This window comes from Carettochelys insculpta, chromosome 6, assembly GCF_033958435.1.
Source record: "Carettochelys insculpta isolate YL-2023 chromosome 6, ASM3395843v1, whole genome shotgun sequence".
Classification (NCBI taxonomy): Eukaryota; Metazoa; Chordata; order Testudines; family Carettochelyidae; genus Carettochelys; species Carettochelys insculpta.
The window spans coordinates 119,603,621-119,625,156 of NC_134142.1; the positions used below are offsets into that span (position 1 = coordinate 119,603,621).

The 21,536-nt window shown below is 56.5% G+C and overlaps 1 protein-coding gene across 1 annotated transcript in view; it reads left to right on the forward strand.

Annotated features, from left to right (window-relative positions):
• CLCF1 (cardiotrophin like cytokine factor 1) overlaps positions 1 to 20,857 on the forward strand; it is a 35,922-nt gene extending 15,065 nt beyond the window's left edge. The window contains exons 2-3 of the mRNA XM_074996041.1: positions 12,759 to 12,925; positions 19,017 to 20,857. Of these exons, the coding sequence (XP_074852142.1) occupies positions 12,759 to 12,925; positions 19,017 to 19,520 (671 nt within the window). The 3' untranslated portion in view covers positions 19,521 to 20,857. The remainder of the gene's footprint in view (positions 1 to 12,758; positions 12,926 to 19,016) is intronic.
• Positions 20,858 to 21,536: the final 679 nt, after the last annotated feature.

The window sequence follows — 21,536 nt, forward strand, 5'->3', positions numbered from 1 at the left end:
CCCCAGCTTCCCCATCCCTCTGCAGACCTGCTGGCATGGCCTCAGCTGCTGGTGGGGCTGAAGCCCAGACAGCCCCGGGAGAGTGGGGGAGATGTGCTGAAGAGGGGCAAAGTGTGGGCGGCAGATCTGCCAGCAAGAGGGGAAACAGAGATAACTGCCTCAGGGCCTTTTAAATCACTGCCAGAGCCATGGACAGCATGCGTCAAGCAGCTGTGGAGGCTTTCTGCCCACCCTCACGCCTTTTCTGCCTGAGGTCCCAGGGGACTGGCAAGTTCGTCTGCAACCTGGTGGCCAGGCCTGGGCTGGCAATTTGGGAAGCCGTTGCCTTCCCCTGCCTCTTATACCACCCACCATAAGTATGTTTGTGCTGCAATTAAAACCTGCACAAGTCCCATGCCAGCTTGCAGGGCTCAAGTGAGGGGTTGTTTAACTGTGGTGTAGACTTTAAGGCGTGGGCTAGAGATGATTATGCCAGGATCCCAGAGCTCAGCCTGCAGCCTGAGCCAAAGTAGCTACCCTGCAGTTAAACAGTTTCTTAGCCCAATCCACACTCGGGTGTCGAATTGTACCATAGCCATACCTTAGAAGTGCTTTGGGTGGGAGCTGTGACCCCCCCACCCTCCATGTGGGAGCTCCTCCCAAGTCTCTCCTTCTCACCTTCTCTTTTGCTGCCTTCTCTTTCTCCCCTTTCTCTCTCTCTCTCTCTCTCTCTCTCTCACCAGCTCTGGCTCCTTCCATCTCACTGTGTCTGTATTTGGATTTGAAGGCAGCAGTCGTAAATGTAGCTCTCACCCTGAAAGGCAGGCTCTGGAAACCTGACCCTGCAGTGGGTGCAGGGTCTTGTCCCAGCCCTGTCTGGGCAGCCCTCCTTCACACTGCAAGCAGGAAAACATGTCGAAATGGGCCACACAGTTGTGTGCTAGGACTCCCTGAACTGGGACAAAGCAAACACACTCAGGGTGGAGGTCTGCACATGAGCACTCCCCCACTCCTGCAGCAGCCCTGGCCCTACTCCACCCGCCCCTGCATACAGTCCCTCACCCCCACCCTTTACACAGGCAAGGGTACACACATATACAGATAGCCTGCCTGTGCGGTCCTAGGCCCACACACAGGCAAAGGAACTCTTCTCTTCACCTGAGGGGAGCAGTCGTTGCTTAAAGCACCTTAACCTCTCTGCGCTAGAAAAGAGCTCAGCCAACCACCATGGTTATATGGATGTGCTCATTCCCGAGCTAATGTGCTTACCGTAGAGGAGGATTCACTTTCCACATAGCTTCCAAGGCAGAATTGTGCCCTCCACATTTGGGGGCATCCTGGACAGGGTCTCATGGGGGGAGCAGAGGGAGGTGCATCTTTGGGGCTGGGTCCCATGGACAGAGTATTATGAGGGATGGAGGCAGGGGTGACTGATGGCTGTTGGAAGAGGGTCTGCAGGAAGGGGCCATCTAGAGGGTTGGGGAGAGGGCATGTGGGGGCACTCCATTTAGCAATTTTGATATAGAAACGGGGGGCAGTGCACCTCCTGAGTGCTACCACAAGTCACCTGTTGTGAGAGGAGAAATCTGGGGGTATGGTCCCTCGGGGGAGTAGTGGGAGGGGTGCCCCATTACAGAGCAGGCAGAGCCAAATGGGCTAGAGCCAGCAGGGAGAGCCCCTTCCCAGATGCCCATGTCACTGCAACATGACTAGTAGTTTGTTAGTCTCTGTGCATCTTTGAGTGTGAAACGTGACGTGAAAGGACAACACCTGATTTACACCTATAATAACCAAGCTGGCCCTTCTGATAGCTAGCAGGGCAGCCAAACTCTCCCAGCTGCTAGGACACAGAAGACTGTCAGGAGCAGGGGAGTTGTCAGTCAGGATTATGGGGTATCTCTTGAGCTATGTGAACTATTGAGCTATGTGAGGGGGAGCCTAGAGTTGGGATGGCTGAGGGTCAGGATTGTGGGGCACTGGCCAAGCTGTTGGCGTGGGGGAGCCTAGCTCTGGGATAGCAGAGGGGCTGTGAATCAGGATTTAGAGGCATTAGCAGAATGGGGGAGGGGGAGTCTGGGCCTGGAATAAATGTGGGGGCTGTGACTCAGAACTCAAGGGCATCAGGAGAGCCATGCAGAAAGGGAACAAAGGCTGGCTGTGAGTCAGGGTTGAGGGGCATTGGCGTTATCGTCCCCATCACAGGAGCTATGACTGGAAGGTTCCTGGAGCTGTGATGGGAAGTGGAGACTAGGGAAGGCAGCTCCTTCAGCTGCCGAGTGAGATGCCAGTTGGATGGGAAATGTCTTGGAAACGAGACGTGACCTTTATAAAATAACAGACTAATTGGTTTGTCTTTCGTAACCTGCCCCTGACGTCAGGGAAGATGACGGGATCCCAGGCTGTGGTTTCCTGCAGGCCTCTGCAAAGGTCGTTGCAGGCTGCTCCCAGGCCCTCCCAGTATTAGGGTTTTCCCCCTTGCCCAGAACAGCTCCTAGCTCCTTCCCCAGTTTGGGTTTCCTACCTTAGTCCCTGGGGACAACTCCTAGCCCCTTTCTCACTTGCGGTCTCCTCAATCACCCACAGGACAGCTCCCCATTCCTTTTCAAATAGGGGTCTCCGCTCACCTCTGGGGGGCACTTGCAGCCTCTTCCTCTCCGGGTGCCCCCCTTGACTCCCAGCTAGCTCCCAGGCCCTCCTCAAGTGAGGATCCCCCACATATCCCTGGGACAGCTCTCAGCACCTCCTAAGTTGTGGTCTGCCCCCTCACATCCCTGTAAGCCTCCCAGGCTCTCCCCAACTCGGGATTGCCCCTCATTCCCTGGGATGGCACTCTGCCCATCCCCCAGTAGGAGATCTCCTCCCAGCAATCTAGTATAGCTCCCAGGCCTGCCTTGAGTTGCACTCTCCCCTTCTCCGTATTCCTCCTGGGTTCTGTCCGTGTTGATGTTCCCTCTTACCTCCCAGTGTAACTCCCAGACTTTCCCCCAGGCCAGGGTCCCTCCTTGTGCCTCAGTAGGACTCCTGCATCCTGAGTTAGGTTCTCCATCATCCCCAATATTACTCAGACCCTTCCCTGAGCTGGGTCCCCCTTTCAAACTCCAGTATGACTTCTGGCCCCTCTCCAAGTCAGGTCTGGCCTCCCACCAATGTTCCCTCTAACTTGTTCTTTCCATGGGCAGAATACATTTTATTATGTTCACCAAGGCATGTGCCGATGTGCACCACCAATAGAAATATAAGCTGCTGGTTCTGAGCAGCTGTGGGAATTCTGCTATTCATCTGGGCGGCATCTGAGTCTCTCCTGCCTGGCCACCCAAGCGCTCAGCTTACGGGGAGCACTGCATTCTGCCATCCTGGACAACTGACTGCTGCTAGGACTGATATCCTAACTGACAGGACCTGACATGGTTCCCCGTTCCCTAACAGGGGACCTTTCCCGGCCTCCTGCCCACCTCAGGCTTCTGTGGGTACTGCATCTCTCACCCCCTCTTCCTCGTACTGTTTCTCGCCATGGGACCCTACTCAGAGAGCCCAATGCTCCACATGCTGCTTTCCCAAGGAAACCCCCACCCTGCTGCAGTGACCCCTAACTCCCCACATACTACCTCCCCTATGGGCCCCTGCCCCAGTGATCCTTACCTTTCCCCACACTGTTCCCCCCGCGAACCTGCACAGAGGGCTCCCCACCTCTCCACATGCTGCTTCCCGCTTGGGAACTCCCACCCTACCCCAGAGACCCCTACCTCCCCATGCACTACTTCCCCTGTGGGACCCTGACCAAGACTCCCACCTCTCCACACTCTTCCACACCATGAGATCCTGCCAGAGAGCCCCCCACCTTCTCACACATCACTCACCCCAGGGTCCTCTGACCCAGAGAGATCCCCTTTCCTTATGCTACTACTCCTACAATGTCCGCCCCCCCCCCCACATGCCCCAGAGAACCCCTCCTTCCCCACACACTACAGAATCAGGTTCAGGGCCATTGCAGGAGAGTCTCTCCCCCTCCCACCATCACAAGTGAGGTCTGTTTAGTCTGTGGCTCCCTAATCACCTCGAGCGAGGCAGCTCTCTCTGTGCCTTTGTAAACATCTGTCAGGATCAATCCATCCATGGGCCCAGCCCATTACCCCCTCTACCAGCCACATCCCTCACATCCAGCCATACCCTGGCCTGACATGCCAAGAGCAGCTGCCAAGCCCCCATTTCTGAGTTACCAGCGAGTATTCCACAGAGCCTCCCCTTTCTGGAGTTGCCCAGTGTCTCACTCCACCCTCCCTCTACAGGGTGTCACAGGAGGGTGTCCCCCACACCCAGTGTGTATCCCCCCACACCCAGTGTGTATCCCCCCAGACTCAGTGTGTATCCCCCAGAAATTCCCCTCTCTACAGCTCTCAGTCCCCGACTTAAGAACAAGGCTTGAGATTTCCACCAACCCTGAACGGGGGGCTTTGATGCCTCCCTGTGCTCAGGTCTTGTTTCCTTTGCCTGACCATGGCCTAAGGTAGCAACCAGACCATTCCCCCTCCCCCCAAACATCCTGCATAAGGGCCCTGGCTTATCAGTGAAAGCTAAAATTGTTTGTAGGAAACGAGAGGGCTGGGGACATGGTTGAGGGGAACCAGCAGGGCTGGGGATGGGGCGCCCAAGACTAGTCCAGCAGGGGGCTGCAGGTCAGGACTGAGGTGCATTGATAGAGCTAGGCGTGAGGAGAACCCAGGACTGGGTTAGCAGGTGGCTGTGGATGAGGGTTGGGGACACCAGCAAAGGGATGGGGTAGCTGGAGGTGATGTGCTGGGACTGATGCATCTGCAGAGCCTTGCAAGGTGCTGATGAAAGTGCATGAAGCCTTCCTCACCGCAGAAAGGGAACACAGGGAAGCTGAGATCAGGAAGGCAACAAAGTCTGCCGCAGCGTTCATAGTAGGTGACTCGGAGTACCCAAATATAACCCGCCCAGGCATCCTGTCGGGCCGGGCCGTGGAGAAAGGCGTTCTCGAGACCATATAAAGAATTGTTTCTGTCTCTCTCATTCTGGAGCAGCTGGAAGGAGAGGCTGCTCTGGACTGAGTTCTAAGTAACCCAGCTGGGTCAGGTCAGGCCAGGCCAAGTCGCTGGTTCAGTGACTGTGCTGCAGTATAATTGAGTCTGACGTGCTGGCAGGATCAGTGTTGCCCGCAGCAGCCCAGTGAAAGCAAATGGCCAGCAGGGGAGTGGAACAAACTGCCAATGTTTGCAAGAAGCAGCCCAAAGGGGAATGAGGGAATGAGTCCTGGAAGCAGCACAGAGGCTGCTGAGGACTCTGCTGGTAGAGTCACTGCCCAGAAGGAGAAGCAGGAGCAAGAAGAACAGCAGCCAGTGGGCAGGTGCCAGAACACAGAAGGGCCCAAGCCATATCCTTAGGGATCAGGAGATCCAGGGGAAGGACGAGAGGTCTGAGGACCTCTTTCCAGAGGTTGTTTCCTACCCTTGTGTCACTACAGGGTGAATACTCTATTAAACCAAGGGTGTCCAGACTCGGGGTCAGAATCTGGCCTACAGAGCCGGCAGCGCTGCCGTTTTTCTGGCGGGGCTCATACAGGTTGTGACTCCTGCCAGCTTAGCCCACGGGGCACTGCTCTGGCTGGTGCAGCTCACGCAGGGTGCTGTTCTGCCTGGCATGGCTCGCGTGGGGGGGTGCTCTGGCCGGCACGGATCCTACTGCTCCTGAGGTGGCAGCGGCTCTGGTAAGTCGCCACATTCAGTTTGTTCTGAGGATGCCTGGTTCTGGGGGAAGGAGGATTGGGTTAAAGTGGAGGGCTGGGGCTGCCTGGCTCTGGAGAGGGAAGGGGAGATTTGAGGATTTTGCATATCTGAACGTCGTGGATATTGGGGTACTTGCAGGTTTTTTTGCTTATGAAAAAGGGGTATGTTGTAAAAAAAGGCTGAGAAACAGTGGAGTAGGACTCGATTTAATTGGTTTAACACCCAGCAGGAGGGTTCTGTCCATTAAACCCTTTAAATTGAGTCCACTTCTTTCATTGCAGCAGGGAGCTGCCCCTGCCGTGATGTTTGGGGGGCAGTTTGGGGCGATGGGAGTTTAAGGCTGGAGGTGGGGGAGGGTTGGAGCTATTTTATGTTCAGCCCCAGGAACATGTAAAAAATTGCCATGTGGCTCCCCACGATCAAAGGTTGGACACCCCTGCTGTTAAAGGATGCAGAGTTCGCCTATGGAACTGGATGTCAGCAAGGCTAAGAGCTCAGATTAAAGGACCAGATGTCTCTGGGGGCTGAAGACCTGCTGCTGCTGCATTGGGCCGGCTGCATATGTTTAACAGGCCTAAGCCCTCCTGCGAGGCACTAAGGCCTTGTCAAGAAAAGGGTCATGGTTAAGACAGTACTAGTGAGCTACTTCCACCTAGCCCTGCCCCATTTGGTTTAGAAATCTAGATGTAACCAAACCTAAACTTCTCCCTGGCCAGGCTCTCTGAGGGCCTCTGTACATTCCCTTTGGTGGGACCCAGCGTCCCTGGTACGCCGCTGTGGAACTGCCTTGAACACAGGCAGGTGGTCTTGTGCGAGAGTGATGTCATCTACTCTGGGTAAAGACATGCACCCTTTCCTGGGGTGGTGGCAAAGGACTGAGGCAGTGAGCTCAGGGAATTGGAGGCTCTCTACCCTTCGCCAGCTTGTTGGGGAGTATAGGCGATAGCCCACCCTTTGTCCCTCACTGGGGCTACATCAGGCCCCACAACAGCTTCAAGAGAAGTGCCTCTTATCCAGTAATTTTATAGCAGACAAACACGCCCTTTGGGTGCCTCCTGGGCCAGGATGAAATCCAACAGGTGACTTCAGGCAGAGTCTGTCGTGCCTTCACTGCCCACAACAGACAGCAGATACTGGAAGCACCTCTGGCTTCTCGGTGCCTTCAGCCTGTTACTCCCATGGTTCTGTCAAGGATGCAGAGGCCAGACTTGGTGCAGCGCTGCTCCGAGACAGAAACCCAGAAACACACAGTGCCACTTCAGCCTCAGCACTCGCTTGAAGCACAGGCAAAGGGGACGTCTGAGACGCAGCCTACACCTCAAAAACCTTAAGACGTAGATAAGGACATTCAAGTTCAGGATTTTCACAGCAGGGGACGACATCATGTTGTCTTTCTGTCTTGGGGGTTGGTCTGCAGCTCTTCCCTCTGGCCAGGGGAACATGAAGGGTCCTGTTCAGCAGGAGCTCTCAGGAGCCATGTGAGCAATCCTTGAAACCAGCAGTGATCAAGGTATTATTTCACAGGTGGGACCACCTGGGAATAGACCTCTTCCAGCAAAACTCAGATACCTTATGCACTGCTCAAGAACACACACGAAGAACACGTGGTGTTACTGCCGGACTGGAGCCTCTGTTTTCTCCACACCTTGTCTCCTGCTCTGTGGATCCCCAGAGGCATAAGGGAGCGCAGACCGGACAGAGCCGGCCTGGATTTTTAAGTCCAGTGTAGGTGGACCCTCAGCATTCAACATGAGTCCCCAGTCCTCTAAATCAGGAAGGTGAGGAGACATAAAGGCAGAGTTGAGACCAAGAGGTCCCACTTGGGCCAGAGGGCATTTGAAGGTGATCTGTCTTACTAGGTAGGCAGAAGGAAACAAAGGGTAGGGTACCAAACTAGGCATTAGGACCCCTGGATTTTCTGGTTCTGCCATGATGGGATGTGGGGCAGGTCCCTCCCCTCTGCGTACCTCAGGTTCCAGGCTGTAAGAGGGAGGCACACATTAATCTGGCTGACCTATGAGGTTTATGTAGCTACAGTCCTTTCTAAAAGGCCTCTGAGATTCTCAGTCCCTGCGCCTGCACTCTAGCAGCCTGTTGAAAGGCAACGTGTTAAGTGTGTAGTCTGGGGTGTGATGGAGTGGCCCTGTCCCCAAAGACCACAGACAGTAGAAGAGCTCACCTTGCTGAGGGCAGTAAATCGCTGGGGTTGGATGCCCCTACCAACAGCGATGATACTGAGCTGCCCACAAAACAACGTGGGGCTCTGCATGACCCCAGAGATCCTGGATTGATAGAGTAGACAGCCTGTTAGCACTAGCAGGGGAAAGAGAAGTGACCCCTGTTTGGGAACAGGGGAGGGAGGGAGCAGCCTAGCTGCAGGGGGTTGGATAAATGGGGCCCTGTAGTTTTGCTGAGTTCTGGGGAAAGGCTTAACAGTAAAGCCCTTTCTCTGGCTTTTGTGAAGAACCCTGGATGCCTCTTAGGGTTGCCAACTTTCCAGATCAGACAGGCTGGGTACCATTGCCTCAAATGACATCTGCCTGTCCAGTCTGGAGAGATGGCAACCCTAGAGCCTCAGATGGGCAAAGACAGAGCAGTTCCCAGAGGAGGGTCCCAGCTAGCCCAATATCCCATCTCTGACCGTACCCCATGGCACCTGCTTCAAAGAGAACTGCAGGAAAGCCCAAGATGGAGGGCTGTGGGATAACCTGCCCACCAGTGAAAGCTGTGGCTTGCATAAGAAGGGCTTTGCCCTGTGGCAGGAGGGCTTTGGCCCTTTCCAAAGCTCTTGGATCTATTGACTCATTGCTGTTCTAGTCATGTGTTCTCATGCTCCACAAGAATGCCTGACCTCCTTATGAATCCTGCTGAGCTCTTCGTTTCAGTAACTCTTTTGTGGCAGTGAGTCCCACAGGCTAAGTGTGTGTGGTGTGCGCAGTTGTAAGAGGATCAGGGAATCGGAAGGAAATACTGACCACAGGCAGGTGAGAGCAGATCGCCTGAGGGGCTTGGATTTGGTTCTGTGATGTGAGGAGGAAGGCCGCACTTTGCACCTCTCTGCTGAAACCCAGTGGTTCAGTCTCCTCACTCTACCACTTCTGCTGGGGTAACACGGGCAAAGCCCTTCACCTTCCAGTTCCCAGCACGATGAAGATCATTGTCCTTATTTTGTGTGTTTGATCTGTTAAATCTCAGTTTTTCGAGGCAGGGACTGTCACTCTGTGTGCAGCACCCAACACAATGGGGGCCCGAACTTGCTGAGTGCATCTAGGTACTGCTGCCATCATAGTATTACAAGAGAAGCAGCACAGAAAGGAGGAGGAGGACACAGTAAATGCTAAGGTTTGGCCGTGTCTTAACACTGTTTCCCAAAGCACAGAGTGTGGGGGTTGGAAAACTAGTTTGGAATCAAGGGTCATCATCAGCTGAGCAGTGGACTGGGGAGCCCAGAACTATGATAACAGGAGGCTGGAGGTCCAGACTGAGGGGCATCCAGGGAGCTGGGCAGGGGAGAAAGCCAAGGACTGGTGTAACAGTGATGCTGTGGCAGACAAGAGAGGGCTCCCAGTTGTTCCCACATGCGCCAGCTTTCATTAGAAAAAGTATGACTCCAGCTGTTCTGTCTGTGAAGAAATCCTTGTGAACCAAATAGCGCCTTGCATGTTGTACAGTACCAGAGAGATAGCCGTGCTAGTTGATACACTACTGGACTGCTTTTGTGTTTTGCTTGTAAACCACGTGCAGCTGGTGCAGCCTGCATTTGCAGAGAGCCTGAGCCGAAGGCTCTGAGACGTGACCTGCCCGGCTGGCTTCGTAGGCACACCCTCTGCCCAGGATGCCACTCTGAGTGCCAACACTGTTAACTCTTTTTCCAACTTGCTGTGACTAGCAGCGAGAGCTGGGGAGTATAACTTGCAGGGATGAGATACAGGAAGGCCTTTAACCACAAAGCCATGCTATTAGTTGCATTTGCCTTAAGGGGGCACCCTGCCTTCAGAGCTTGAGGAAGCGCGTTAGCACCGTGCCAGGGATGTCAGCTTCATTAGGAAGTGGGGACTGTCTGAGGCGTGGCCCTTCCAGAGATTCCCTCCAATTCAGCTGCTGCACTGCAGGTGCAGAGGAGACGCTCTGGCAGCCAGAACTCCACGGTGCCAGGGAGTTACCTGGAGGCATTGACAGGCTCTGAGTCAATGGAAGAAAAGCGAGGAGGGCGGCCAGCCGAGTTCTCTGTAAGCTGAGCGCTTGGGCGGCCAACCAGGAGAGATTCAGGTGCTGCTCGGCTGATTAGCAGAGCGCCCCCAGCCAGCGCTGTGTTTTTGCTGGTGGTGCACATCCCCACATGCCTCAGTGCGCGTAACAACATTCATTTTGCACATCGGCCCTTTTGTTGGCTCTCCTGGTAGTTCCCTAGCTGGTCAGCCCCAAGGTAGGAACACTTGTCCCCCCACCCCCATCCCTGCCCCATCCCCTCATGCACAACAGTGGGGGGATGGCGGTGGCTGCAGCCTTGGAGTCTGCACCTCCCAGGCAGTGGAACAGACTGGGCTCTTAAAGGGAAAGCACAGCGACTGCACAGGCCAAGTGACCCAGGTGAAGGAACATGTGACACCTCGCTTTAATGGGCTGCCTGTTTCCTCCCTTGAACTGGGGCCAGCTCCACTCTGGGCCCGTGTTCCAGCCCTCGCTCTGCCGTGCCAAACAGGCGGGGGGGTCTGCCAGAAGGTTCACTGCAGGGGGTCGGGGGGGAGGGAGGGAGGGGCAAGGGGAAGAGGAAACCAGTGAAGGAGGAGGGAGAGGAATGGGCCAGGAAGGTGCAAGGAGCAGAGAGTGAGGGGAGAGGTGGGCCAGAGAACAAGGTGGGGCGGGCTGTGGAAACAGAATCCCCTGGCAGGTGACTCCCTGGCCTGGCCCTACGTCTGGCTCTGCTGTCCAGCCTCTCCTCTTACTGGGTTAGAAATCTGTGGGCTCTGCCAGCCCCAGCTCTGGAAAACAGCTCTGCAAGCAGCAGGACACACTTTTTCGATTAAGAGCTGGCAGGAGTGCGCACCAGCCCTCAAGCTGCTGGCACAGTGCAGAGGGGATGAAAGGGAGGTGAGGCAGAGGGGAAGGGGCCTGCTTGCTGCTGGCTACCTCCTGCCCCCCATGCCTCACTCTTAAACCCCTTTGAATACTTACAGCCTGCCCAGCACGTTTCTGTTTTTTGAGGTGTGAGGAGACTCTGACATCAGAGGGACCTTAGCAAGACGCTAGCCTATTGATAGCTTGGCAGGGGCATTGGGGCCAGCATGGAAATCTCAGGCTATGAAGGCTCTGTCCGCTGCCCTCTCCAGTTCATTGGACTTTATTCCCATCCCTGTTTAAAAGCACAGGGGCAAATTGCATGTCAGTGCTGTCATGAGCCAGGGAGTGTGCGAGAGAGAGACTGTTGCCATCCAGTGGGCTGAATTGGAACTGGTCAGTTATGTGTCATAAGCTCTGTACTCCTTGTAGCAAGTGGGGATTCTCCATTAGCTCAGTGGCCCACCCTTGGGCTTCCTCCGTTAGAGGGTTCAAGTGCTGTACCCACTGATACTGTGATGTTCAGAGTAGCCGTGTTGTCCATGGAGTTCTGGCTGGTCCTGCCTTAGTTAAAACAGCTGAGCTGCAGCTGCCTCTGGGGGCTGCAGCAGCTGTTAATACAAGGATCCCTTGTTTGGTGCCAAGATGTAGCCACCTCTGGGTTGGGGCCCAGCAGCTGTATAAACAGGGATTACTCATGCAGGGCTGAGATGCAGCCTCCTCTGAGTGGGGCACGGAGCTGTTGATCAGCTCTGATGCTGTCTAGAAGAGGTGATGACCATGGCCCCATTTCCAGCAGAAGTGCAAGAAGTGCAGGGAGGCAGAATGGAATTCCCCAGGTTGGGATTGGTCCAGGGAATGGCATGAACACCTCACTGAGGAACTGTGCCGCAGGATGCTCTTTAATGAAGCATGCAAGTGGCCAAGGCCGGGGCTTTGTGTTTCATGGGTGATTCATCGCAGGTGAGAATCGCCTTGCTGAGCAGGATTCACGCACCAGCACAAGTAATGGGCACATCCCCTTCATGGCCAACAGCCAGCAGCCTACGCAGGTGTGTCTCCCTTCTCAGCTTCTTCCTGCCAAGCCCAGTTGAGCTGAAGTGAGGCACTGGAATGCTGCATGGTTCTGCAGCCTGAGACCCACATGCTTGGGGACCCCTGAGCATTCAAACCTTGACAGCTCTCTATGCCCGGACTCCCCAAAAGCTCCATCCACCCTGGGTCCCTGACACCTCCTCAGCTTCCAGCAGGCCCTATGCCCATGCACCCACCACCCCACATGTCCTGAGCCCGGGCTTAGCTGAGCATCAACCCAGATCAGACCTTCTGAAGCCATAAGAGAGGACTTTACCTCCAGATGTAAACCTTCTGTCCCCTCCCTGCTTCCCCTGTGGGCTGAGAACTGGCAGAGATACTCAGCCCAGGACTGGGCAGGTGGGGGTAGGTGAGAACTGGAGATAGCCAGGCACACCTGAAAAGTCCTGTTAAACCAGCCGGGCCTCAGCTTCTCTGATACTCGCAGCATTTGCCTCTTGCTCCCAGCTCTTCCCTGAGTGCTGAACAGCCTTCACAGTTCCTTCGAAGCAGGTGTTTGAGACACCCATAAAAATACCTGGCTGAGCAGCTGGGGTTGGCAGCTGTTCAGGGCGGCCGGGAGGAGAACATGAGACAAGGTGTGAGAGACAAGCATCCTGCCTCACTTGGACGCTGGGCTGGGGAACCAGCCTGGCTGACCCCACAGAGTGCACCCCCCGCCGGTCCTCAACCCCCCGCCAGCGGGAGCATATTCAGACCCCACCGGAGCAAATTCATGTCATAGCACCCCCTGCTGGAGAGGGCGGAGCTAAGCAGCCACTGGTTTCTCCTCCTGCCCTCCTTCACAGCAACTCCTGCTGGAAGGGTGGCGCTGGAGGGGAGAAGGCACCAGCCTCTCTGGTGTCACAGCGCCCCCTGAGCTGGCCATTGTGTTCCCTGCAGGAGATTCTTGGGGGATCTTTGCGTTTCTGTGTGCCGCACTCTGGAACCTGCCCGCGGTCCCAGCTCTGAACAGCACAGACGAGGTGGGTGCCGGCCAGTCCATCCAGAAGACCTACGATCTCACCAGGTATCTGGAACACCAGCTGCGCACGCTCGCCGGCACCTATGTGAGTACAGGGAGGGCTATGGACCAGGGTGCAGCCCTGTGACCCCACCTCCCTGCTGGGAGCTCTCCCCCTTTCTCCCTCACACGTTTCTTGTGCACTCTCTCTTCTCCTCCCCCAGTTTAAATGCTTCTCCACTGAGGGTTGATTTTTCTCTGTCCTCCTTGAGGGTCTTGTAAATGAAAGGCTCCCAAAAGTGATTCTCCCACCCTAGGGAATCGGGGTGGTGGTGTTGTAACTCAATTCCCCCCCCCCCCCCAACAGCAGCACACAGGGAGCAGGAATGACAAATGGCTCAGGCATGTTCTGTTATAGGATCCGGCTCTGCATCATACTGATGTGGTCTGGGGGCTGAGTCAGGAGGCAGCTTTGGAGTGGAGGGAGGAGCTGCAAATTTTCTGCCTGTCCCTGACTGGGGGTCTCTGTCTCTTGTTCTCAGCCCTCTCTCTATGCTGGGCCCAGTTCTCGGCTCCCCTTCCCATTGACATCCCCTTCTGGGGAGCTGGGGCTCCCATTCTCTCAGTTTGCACTCACGTGCCTGCGATCTGTCATGCATGTCTCCTAGCTCAAACCCTCCTTGCTGCATGGCTCCAGCCCTGGCAGGCTGCCCTGCGTCCTGCCCCCTCCCTACCCTGGGGCACCGGGGGAGTCTCCCACTGTTTACACTCTGTTGTGCTGTCTCTCCAAGGGGTGAGGTGAGGCCCGTGTGTCAGAACTCGCCTGGGAGACGCCCCGCCTGGGCCACGCTCCACCATGCACAGAACAGGCACCCAACCATGGCAACGGGGGACACCGCCCACATCAGACCCATGCAGGCCTACCCAGCCTGCTATCCCCCTCGCCCTGCTCTGCCAGTCCAGCTTCTCAAGCCCATCCTGTCTGTATCTCCCTCCCCAGTGCTGGGCCAGATCAGACCCTTGGTCATAGCTACCCTCCTGTCCCCACCACCCTGGATCAGATTAATGGGCCCTTCTAGCCTCATCTCCCTGGCAGTACCTAATGCCTGGAAGTCAAAACTTCCCCTGGCTTTTGTCCAGCCTTGCCTGCAGATTCCCCTTGCCTCACTAGAGTTCTGTGCCACTGGGTTATAAGGAGCCCTGAGTAACTATAGGTTGGTTACCCTGACACCGATCCCAGGCAAAATCATGGAAAGGCTTATCTGGGATACAACAAAGAATTAAAGGGAGGCACCACGATGGATGCCAGGGAGCTGTGTTTTGGAAGACGGGGCTTGTCAGACAAACCTGACATCCTGTGTTTTGCTGCCATCACAAATTTGACAAATAAGGATAACTGTGCTGACATAACATACTTTGATGTCTGTGAGGCATTTGGCTTAGTCCCACACGATGATCTGATTAAACAGTTCTGTACAGAATTAGCCGAGTCCACAGCAAATGGATTATAAGCTGGCTAACTGAAAGAGCTGAAAAATGCATTGTTATTGGGGAATCCTCAGCTATTGGGGTGTTTCACTTGGCGCCCTGCAGGGATCCCTTCTTGCCTGAAAGTCGTTTGATAGTTTTATCAATGATCTGGAGGAATGTGTAAAATCACAGAAGAGAACATTCATGTCACAGCACCCTCTGCTGGAGAGGGCAGGGCTAGGCAGCCATGCGGCAGACACTTCCTGCGTACTCTGTGGCAGTGATAAATACCGATGGGGACAGATTAGTTAGACAGACTAATCTAGATTGCTTGGTAAACTGGGCTCATGTGAACAAATACAAGAACAAAATTCTTTGAATGACCTAAACCTAGGAACGTACTGGGAAGAGGGACTGTGTCCTGAAATACAAAGGATTTGGACATTATGACAGATAACCAAGCAAACATGAGCTCCCAGTGCAGTGCTGTAACTCAGGGGTCAGATGTGTTCCTTGGACGCACAAGCAGGAGAATATCCAGTAGCAGGAGGGAAGTGGTGTTACCTGCCTTAGTGAGGCCGTTAGGGGAACAGTTCTGGTGTCCAGATCAGAAAAACAGGATAGCGTCAGGAAGGACCGACAAGAATCCACAAAGTCCAGGAAAGGCTGCCTGATGGTATTGCCCTACAGAGCTTGTTGAAGAGAAGGTGAAGGGCTGATTGACCCTGGTTGACAAGTACCTAGATGGGAAGTTGATTCTGATGTAGCAGAGGCAGAGGGCGAGCTGGTGGCTGGAGGACAGATGAAGTCAGCAAAGCTGCAAGTGGGAACGAGACATAACCTTTTCAGAGACTCTGACTACACTTCGCAATGTCACGGTCACTGTTGCGCGGCAGCACTCTCCCTTTGGATTCCAGCTTCTTCACACATTTCTCTCAAGGCGTTTGGGTGGAACATGTTAGAGCCCCTCTCCTACTTCCATCACAGTTTCATTTTGAAATGGAAAATGCAGGTGCAAGAGGAAAAACTGACAACCCACAAGTGTTTAAGGGGGTGTGAATGGAGGCGGGCAAAGAAAAAGGAAAATTGGGAAGAACTGAAGCTTTGGGGGTGAAAATATCTGGGAGGAAGGGCCAGCGGGGGACACAGACACAATTGTTGAGTAGGTCACCAGGCTATAAGCACTGTGCCACTGGAGGCAGCTTCCCACTGGACATGGTGAGCAGGTTTCTCTCACAGGGGGACTCTTTCTGAGGGATCTGCTTTAGTGCAGCAGTTCTGGGCTGGAGGTAGGAGTCCCCAGGGATGGCTTGTTGGCTTGGGACATGCAGGGAATCCAACTAGACGACCTCAGGGGCCCTTTCTCGCGGTAGGGCTGTCTAAGCTTTCTGGGGGTTAAGCCCCAGTGTGGGACCTGCCTCTGTGATGACTGCCTGCCGCCCAGAGTTGTTCTTGGCCTTTGCTAGACCTCCCTTTCTGGGGCGTGGCATAGGGTTGGGGGCACTCAGCAGGGGGAAGCCCGGCTTGTGTGTCTGTTCCACCTTTCTCCCTCTGGTCGCATGTGTGAGGCATGCTCCCATGTTGGCATGTCAGTGCCTGTTAGTGCTCGTCTCTCTCCTCTTTGCTCCAGCTCGCTCGGGGGCTGTCCTCCTCACCTCTGTGTGTGTCTCCCCTTCTATCCTCTTTGCTCCCCTCCCTTCCCCCACCCTGGGGTGCTTCCCCTTGTCCCAGCCTCCCCAGCAGCTTCCGCTTAGGCTTGCGCGGCAGATGGGGAGAGACCTCTCCATTTGCCTCCAGGCAGCACTGAGGAAATTAACTCATCTCCTCAGCTTGTCAGATTGTTCGGGAGCCCGGGCCTCCCCACCCACAGCAATGACACGCCTCCCTCCCACCACCTGGTTCTTCCCAGCCGCCTGAACGCCTGCCAGGGCTCCCCTGGTGCGGGGGCTGCTCCCCAGGCTGTCCTGGGGGACAGGGAATCCCTGGGCGTGGGGAGGCAAAGGGGTAGCAGTTTGGTGGGTGGGTGCGGGAGCCTGCGTGTGCAGAGGCGTATTGGCAAGCGTGTGTAAGAGTGAGCACAGGTGTGGGGGTGAAAATGGGCTTGTGTGTCAGTATGTGTGTGAGGGCCACATGTCAGGGTGGCTGAGGTGTGTGAGCTGCAGAGCGGTGTCGGTAGACAGGAGTGCGCTGTGGCGGGGGGGTGTTTGCATGAGTGTGGGGGGTGCACATTTGGTTCAGGTGTGTTAATGTGGAGGGATGTGTCTAGGTGTGCATGTGTGTGTGCGTGCGTGTCAGTCGGGGGGGTTGTGTATGGGATATGCATACGTATGTGCCAGTGTGTGACTGTGTGTTTGCCCATGTGGATGGGAGGGGTGTGTGTCAGTGTGCTGGGGGTATGTGTGCATGGGGCATGCATGTGGAGGTGAGTGGGAGAGTGTGCGTGTGTCAGTGTGTGCAGATGTAGGGGTGAGAGGATGCAGGTCTGCAGGCTATGTGTGAGTGTGAAAATGGGGGGGGGTGGGACAATGGGCACGTCAGAGTTTGTGGCACCGTGTGCATGTGTGTGTGGAGTGTGGGAGTATCTGGGACTGAGAAAGCGCACCGGTGAAATGTACATGAGACTGTCTATGTGGGGGTCAGTGTGCAGCTGGCCATGGGGTGAGGAGGGTCCACGTGGGCTGGGGAGGTGCGTATTTCTGTGAGGAGTCAGCATGCGTCTGTGCAGGGTAAGAGGATTAGCGTATGTCTGCGCAAGACAAGGGAGGGGGTCAGCCAATCTGTGCGGGTCTGAGGGGGTCAGTGCGGGTCTGAGGGGGTCAGTGTGGGTCTGAGGGGGATTGAGGGAGTCAATGTAGGTCTGTGCAGGGTGAGGGAGGTTAGTGGGTCTGTGTGGGGTGAGGGGGTCAGTGTGGGTCTGTATAGGATGAGGGGGTCAGTGCGGGTCTGAGGGGGTCAGTGTGGGTCTGAGTGGGGGAAGGGGGTCAGTGTGGGTCTGTGTGGGGTGAGGGGGTCAGTGTGGGTCTGAGGGGGTCAGTGTGGGTCTGAGCGGGGGAAGGGGGTCAGTGGATCGTGGGCAGCAAGATGCTAAGACTGGCTCGTTTCCCCAGCCCAGCATTGTTCTCCATCCCATGCATAGGCCCAGGTGCTGAACATGTCTCTTCCTCCCCACCCCTTGCACTGTCTGGGGGACACACACCTGGAGCCCCCACACTGATGGCCTTGGTTCACCTCTACTTCCCCACTGAGCCACCCGTAAATTACCTCTGCCCTGAGGCTGACAGTCTCCTGCCGCTTCCCAGCCCCGCCATTAGGGCCTCACCTGCCAGACACCGCCCCCCTCCCTTCACCATCCCTGGAGGAATTCCCGAGAGCCGCCCACTGTGCTCTGAAGTGTCCTCGCCCAGGCCAGGGGGCACAGGAAATTCCACAGCTCCTGACGGGGCAGTGGCAGCCCTTCCCGGGGGCACAGTCCCCAAGACATACTACTCCAAGGCCCTGCTGCGCCTCCTGCCTCGTGGCACTTGGTGCCCCGCCCCTCACCCCATTATTTCCCAACTGTCCATCTCGGAGGGCAGTACCCTCTGGCCAAAGGGGCTCCAACCCAACAGGCCCTTATCCCCTCTTCCTGCTTTGACACAGGGACTGGCACTGCGCCCTTCAGCGCATTGGACAGAGGCTTTGATCCTCTTGGCATTCACTCCCGAGCCCATGAGACCCTACCCGCCTATCGCCTGTGCCTGGCCAGAGACAAGCCCCTAGGTGTGGGAAGTAGGGGTGCTACAGCACTCTCAGGCTGACCCAGGTTCCTGGCTGCCAGCCCCCACATCCTGTCTCCTGGCTGCTGACTTCAGGGTCCGCTTGGCCACTGACCCAATACCTCCCTCAGCCCAAGGGTCCTGCGTAGCTGCCAGCCCCACGCCCAAGGACTCTGCCACCTGCATGAAGGGTGCTGGCTGCTGGCCCCAGCTCTAGGGAGCAGTGAGGGGCTTGAACAGACGTAAGTAGGGAGTGCAGTTCAGCACCCCCAATCTAAACCGTCCAGCACCTCCTACAGGCCTCCAAGGCCATGTCCTCTCCAGGGGCAGCAGTGTGGTGGCCAGTTATGCCAGAGGGAGCTGGTTGCTCCTAGCCCCTCCACCACCTGGTGAGGGGTGTAGGGAGCCTGTGAGAGAAGCCGAATCAGACCTACTCACCATGAATTCTCCCAGGCACTGCTCTGTCCCAAAGCTGCATGGGCTGTGCTGAGAGTCACACATGCCCGGTTGCTGTCAGCCTCACCCAGCTGTACTGAACCCCATGGCTGAGGGCCTCCTTCCAGCAGTGGGCAGGTCTGAACTTACAGCTCTTGAGTTTCATTGGTCCCTTCTTGCCCCCTTCACCCGGCCCCAGGCTGTTCCCTGTAAGCGGAGCACTTGGGTGGCCACCCAGCAGAGATTCAGGTGCTGCCCAGCTGATTAGCAGAGCACCCCCAGTGCCCGGAGCCGGCAGAATGTGCTTCTACTGGTGCTGCACATCCACACATGCCTTGGTGCACAGAACAAACTTCCCACCCGTGGATGGAAACCATTAGAGGGAACATTGCTGCTTGGGGTCACTTAGGAGAGCCAAGTGGCATCCGGGGTGTTCCCACGCGGATCGCCTCAGAGTCTCTGGCTGTGTTTGCGTCAGGCCTTTGGTTCTGTCTGGACGACTCTAATGCTCTGTCCCTCCTCTCTCACCCATTATAGTTGAATTACCTCGGGCCCCCCTTCAATGAGCCGGACTTCAACCCTCCCCGGATGATAAGGGCTGAGATGGTGCCGAGTGCTACGGTTGACTTTGAGCTGTGGCGCAGCCTGAACGACAATACCCGGCTGGCGGAAAATTACCAGGCCTACACGCACTTGCTGTGCTACCTGCGTGGCATGGACGGGCAGGTGGCCAAGGCCGAGCTGCGCAAGAACCTGGGCCACTTCTGCACCAGTCTGCATGGCCTGGTGGTGAGCATCGCCAGCGTCATGTCCTCTCTGGGCTACCCACTGCCCGTCCCGCTGGGCAGCGCCGACCCCACCTGGGCCCGGGGGGCAGGCGACACCAGCCCCCACAACAACTTCCTCAAGAAGATGGATGACTTCTGGCTGCTCAAGGAGCTGCAGACCTGGCTGCGGCGCTCCGCCAAGGACTTCAGCCGCCTCAAGAAGAAGGTGCCGCCTGCGGCCATCATGCTGCGCCTCGAGGCGCAGGGCTTCTGACCCCTGCCCCCCACCACCCCATCACCAGGCTGCACAGCGAGGGGTGGGGCTTCTGTCCGCCCACCTCCCTATCACCACCATGTGCCTCGAGGGGTGGGGCTTCTTCCCCCCCCACCCCCCGCGACTGCCCCATCACCATGCTGTGCCTTGAGGGGCAGAGCTTCTCTCCCCACATCATCACACTGTGCCTCAAGCCCTCGGGCGGGGGTCAGGGGTTCCTGCACCTCCATCCCATCACCATGCTGCGCCATGGGGACCAGGGCTTCTGCCCCCTCCCACTTCACTCCCACCCCGGTTGTCATGCTGTGCCTTGAGACGAGGAGTGGCTGGCTTCCATCTCCCCTTCCCTTCCCCTAAGACCTTCCCTCCTACCTCCCAACCCAGGCTCCATGGTGCCTCCTACTCCAACATCTCTTCCATCCATGGTTTCCAGACCCCTCCCCACCAATGGTGCCATGCAACATATCTCTGTCCTTTTCTCTCTCCCTGCCTGCCCCCCCTTTTTCCTTGTTCTCCAGCAAGGGGGCCTGTTTGTTTTAGCAGAGCAGGAATATGGCCCTCTCAGTGCACCCCACAGCAGTGGTAAACCCCAGCCCCAGATCTGGGCAGCAGTCAGCCCTGTCTTTTTATTATGGGCAGCACTAAACCTTGTCTGGTTTTGTCTCTTCTGTACCTCTGGTTCGATCCAGTTCTTCCTCTGTAACTCTCTCCTGCTGCAGCGTCTCTCCCCTTCTCTCCTACACAGAGACCTGGATTCGGTTTCAGAGCTCCTGGCACTGGCCTGCAGCCTGGCCTCCAAGTCTTCTTGGATGCTTCCAGCTCTGTCCTCTGGCATCTCTTTCCTCAGGGCTGGGAGCAAGACCTGAGATGGGGAATGGTCCCAGCATCAGCTCTCTGGTCATGCCAATTCGACCCCTTGGCACTGCAGCGTCATGGGGCAAGAGAGATTAGAAATGGGAAGGGTCAGGGTGTGAAACAGGAAAGTCTGGGGAATCCAACAGGAAGGGGAGGAAGAGTGAACCAAAAAACCTGGGGTCCAAACCAGGAAGGAGCAGATGTAAGAGGTGAACAGAGAGGTACAGGTGAGGTCCCGGCCAGGAAGGAGCAGGCGTTGGCCTGGATATGGGTGAGGTCCCGGCCAGGAAGGAGCAGGCATTGGCCTGGGTACGGGTGAGGTCCCGGCCAGGAAGGAGCAGGCGTTGGCCTGGATATGGGTGAGGTCCCGGCCAGGAAGGAGCAGGCATTGGCCTGGGTATGGGTGAGGTCCCGGCCAGGAAGGAGCAGGCGTTGGCCTGGATATGGGTGAGGTCCCGGCCAGGAAGGAGCAGGCGTTGGCCTGGATATGGGTGAGGTCCCGGCCAGGAAGGAGCAGGCATTGGCCTAGGTATGGGTGAGGTCCCGGCCAGGAAGGAGCAGGCGTTGGCCTAGGTACGGGTGAGGTCCCGGCCGGGAAGGAGCAGGCGTTGGCCAGGGTATGGGTGAGGTCCCAGCCAGGAAGGAGCAGGCGTTGGCCTGGATACAGGTGAGGTCCCAGCCAGGAAGGAGCAGGCGTTGGCCTGGGTACGGGTGAGGTCCCAGCCAGGAAGGAGCAGGCGTTGGCCTGGGTACGGGTGAGGTCCCAGCCAGGAAGGAGCAGGCGTTGGCCTAGGTACAGGTGAGGTCCCGGCCAGGAAGGAGCAGGCGTTGGCCTGGGTAAGGGTGAGGTCCCAGCCAGGAAGGAGCAGGCGTTGGCCTGGATACAGGTGAGGTCCCAGCCAGGAAGGAGCAGGCGTTGGCCTGGGTACGGGTGAGGTCCCGGCCAGGAAGGAGCAGGCGTTGGCCTGGGTAAGGGTGAGGTCCCAGCCAGGAAGGAGCAGGCGTTGGCCTGGATACAGGTGAGGTCCCAGCCAGGAAGGAGCAGGCGTTGGCCTGGGTAAGGGTGAGGTCCCAGCCAGGAAGAAGGCAGGATTTGAAACAAAAGAGTGGGGCTCTGAAGGAGGAAGGCGCAGGCTTTGCAAGAGGTCAGGCTGGGGATGG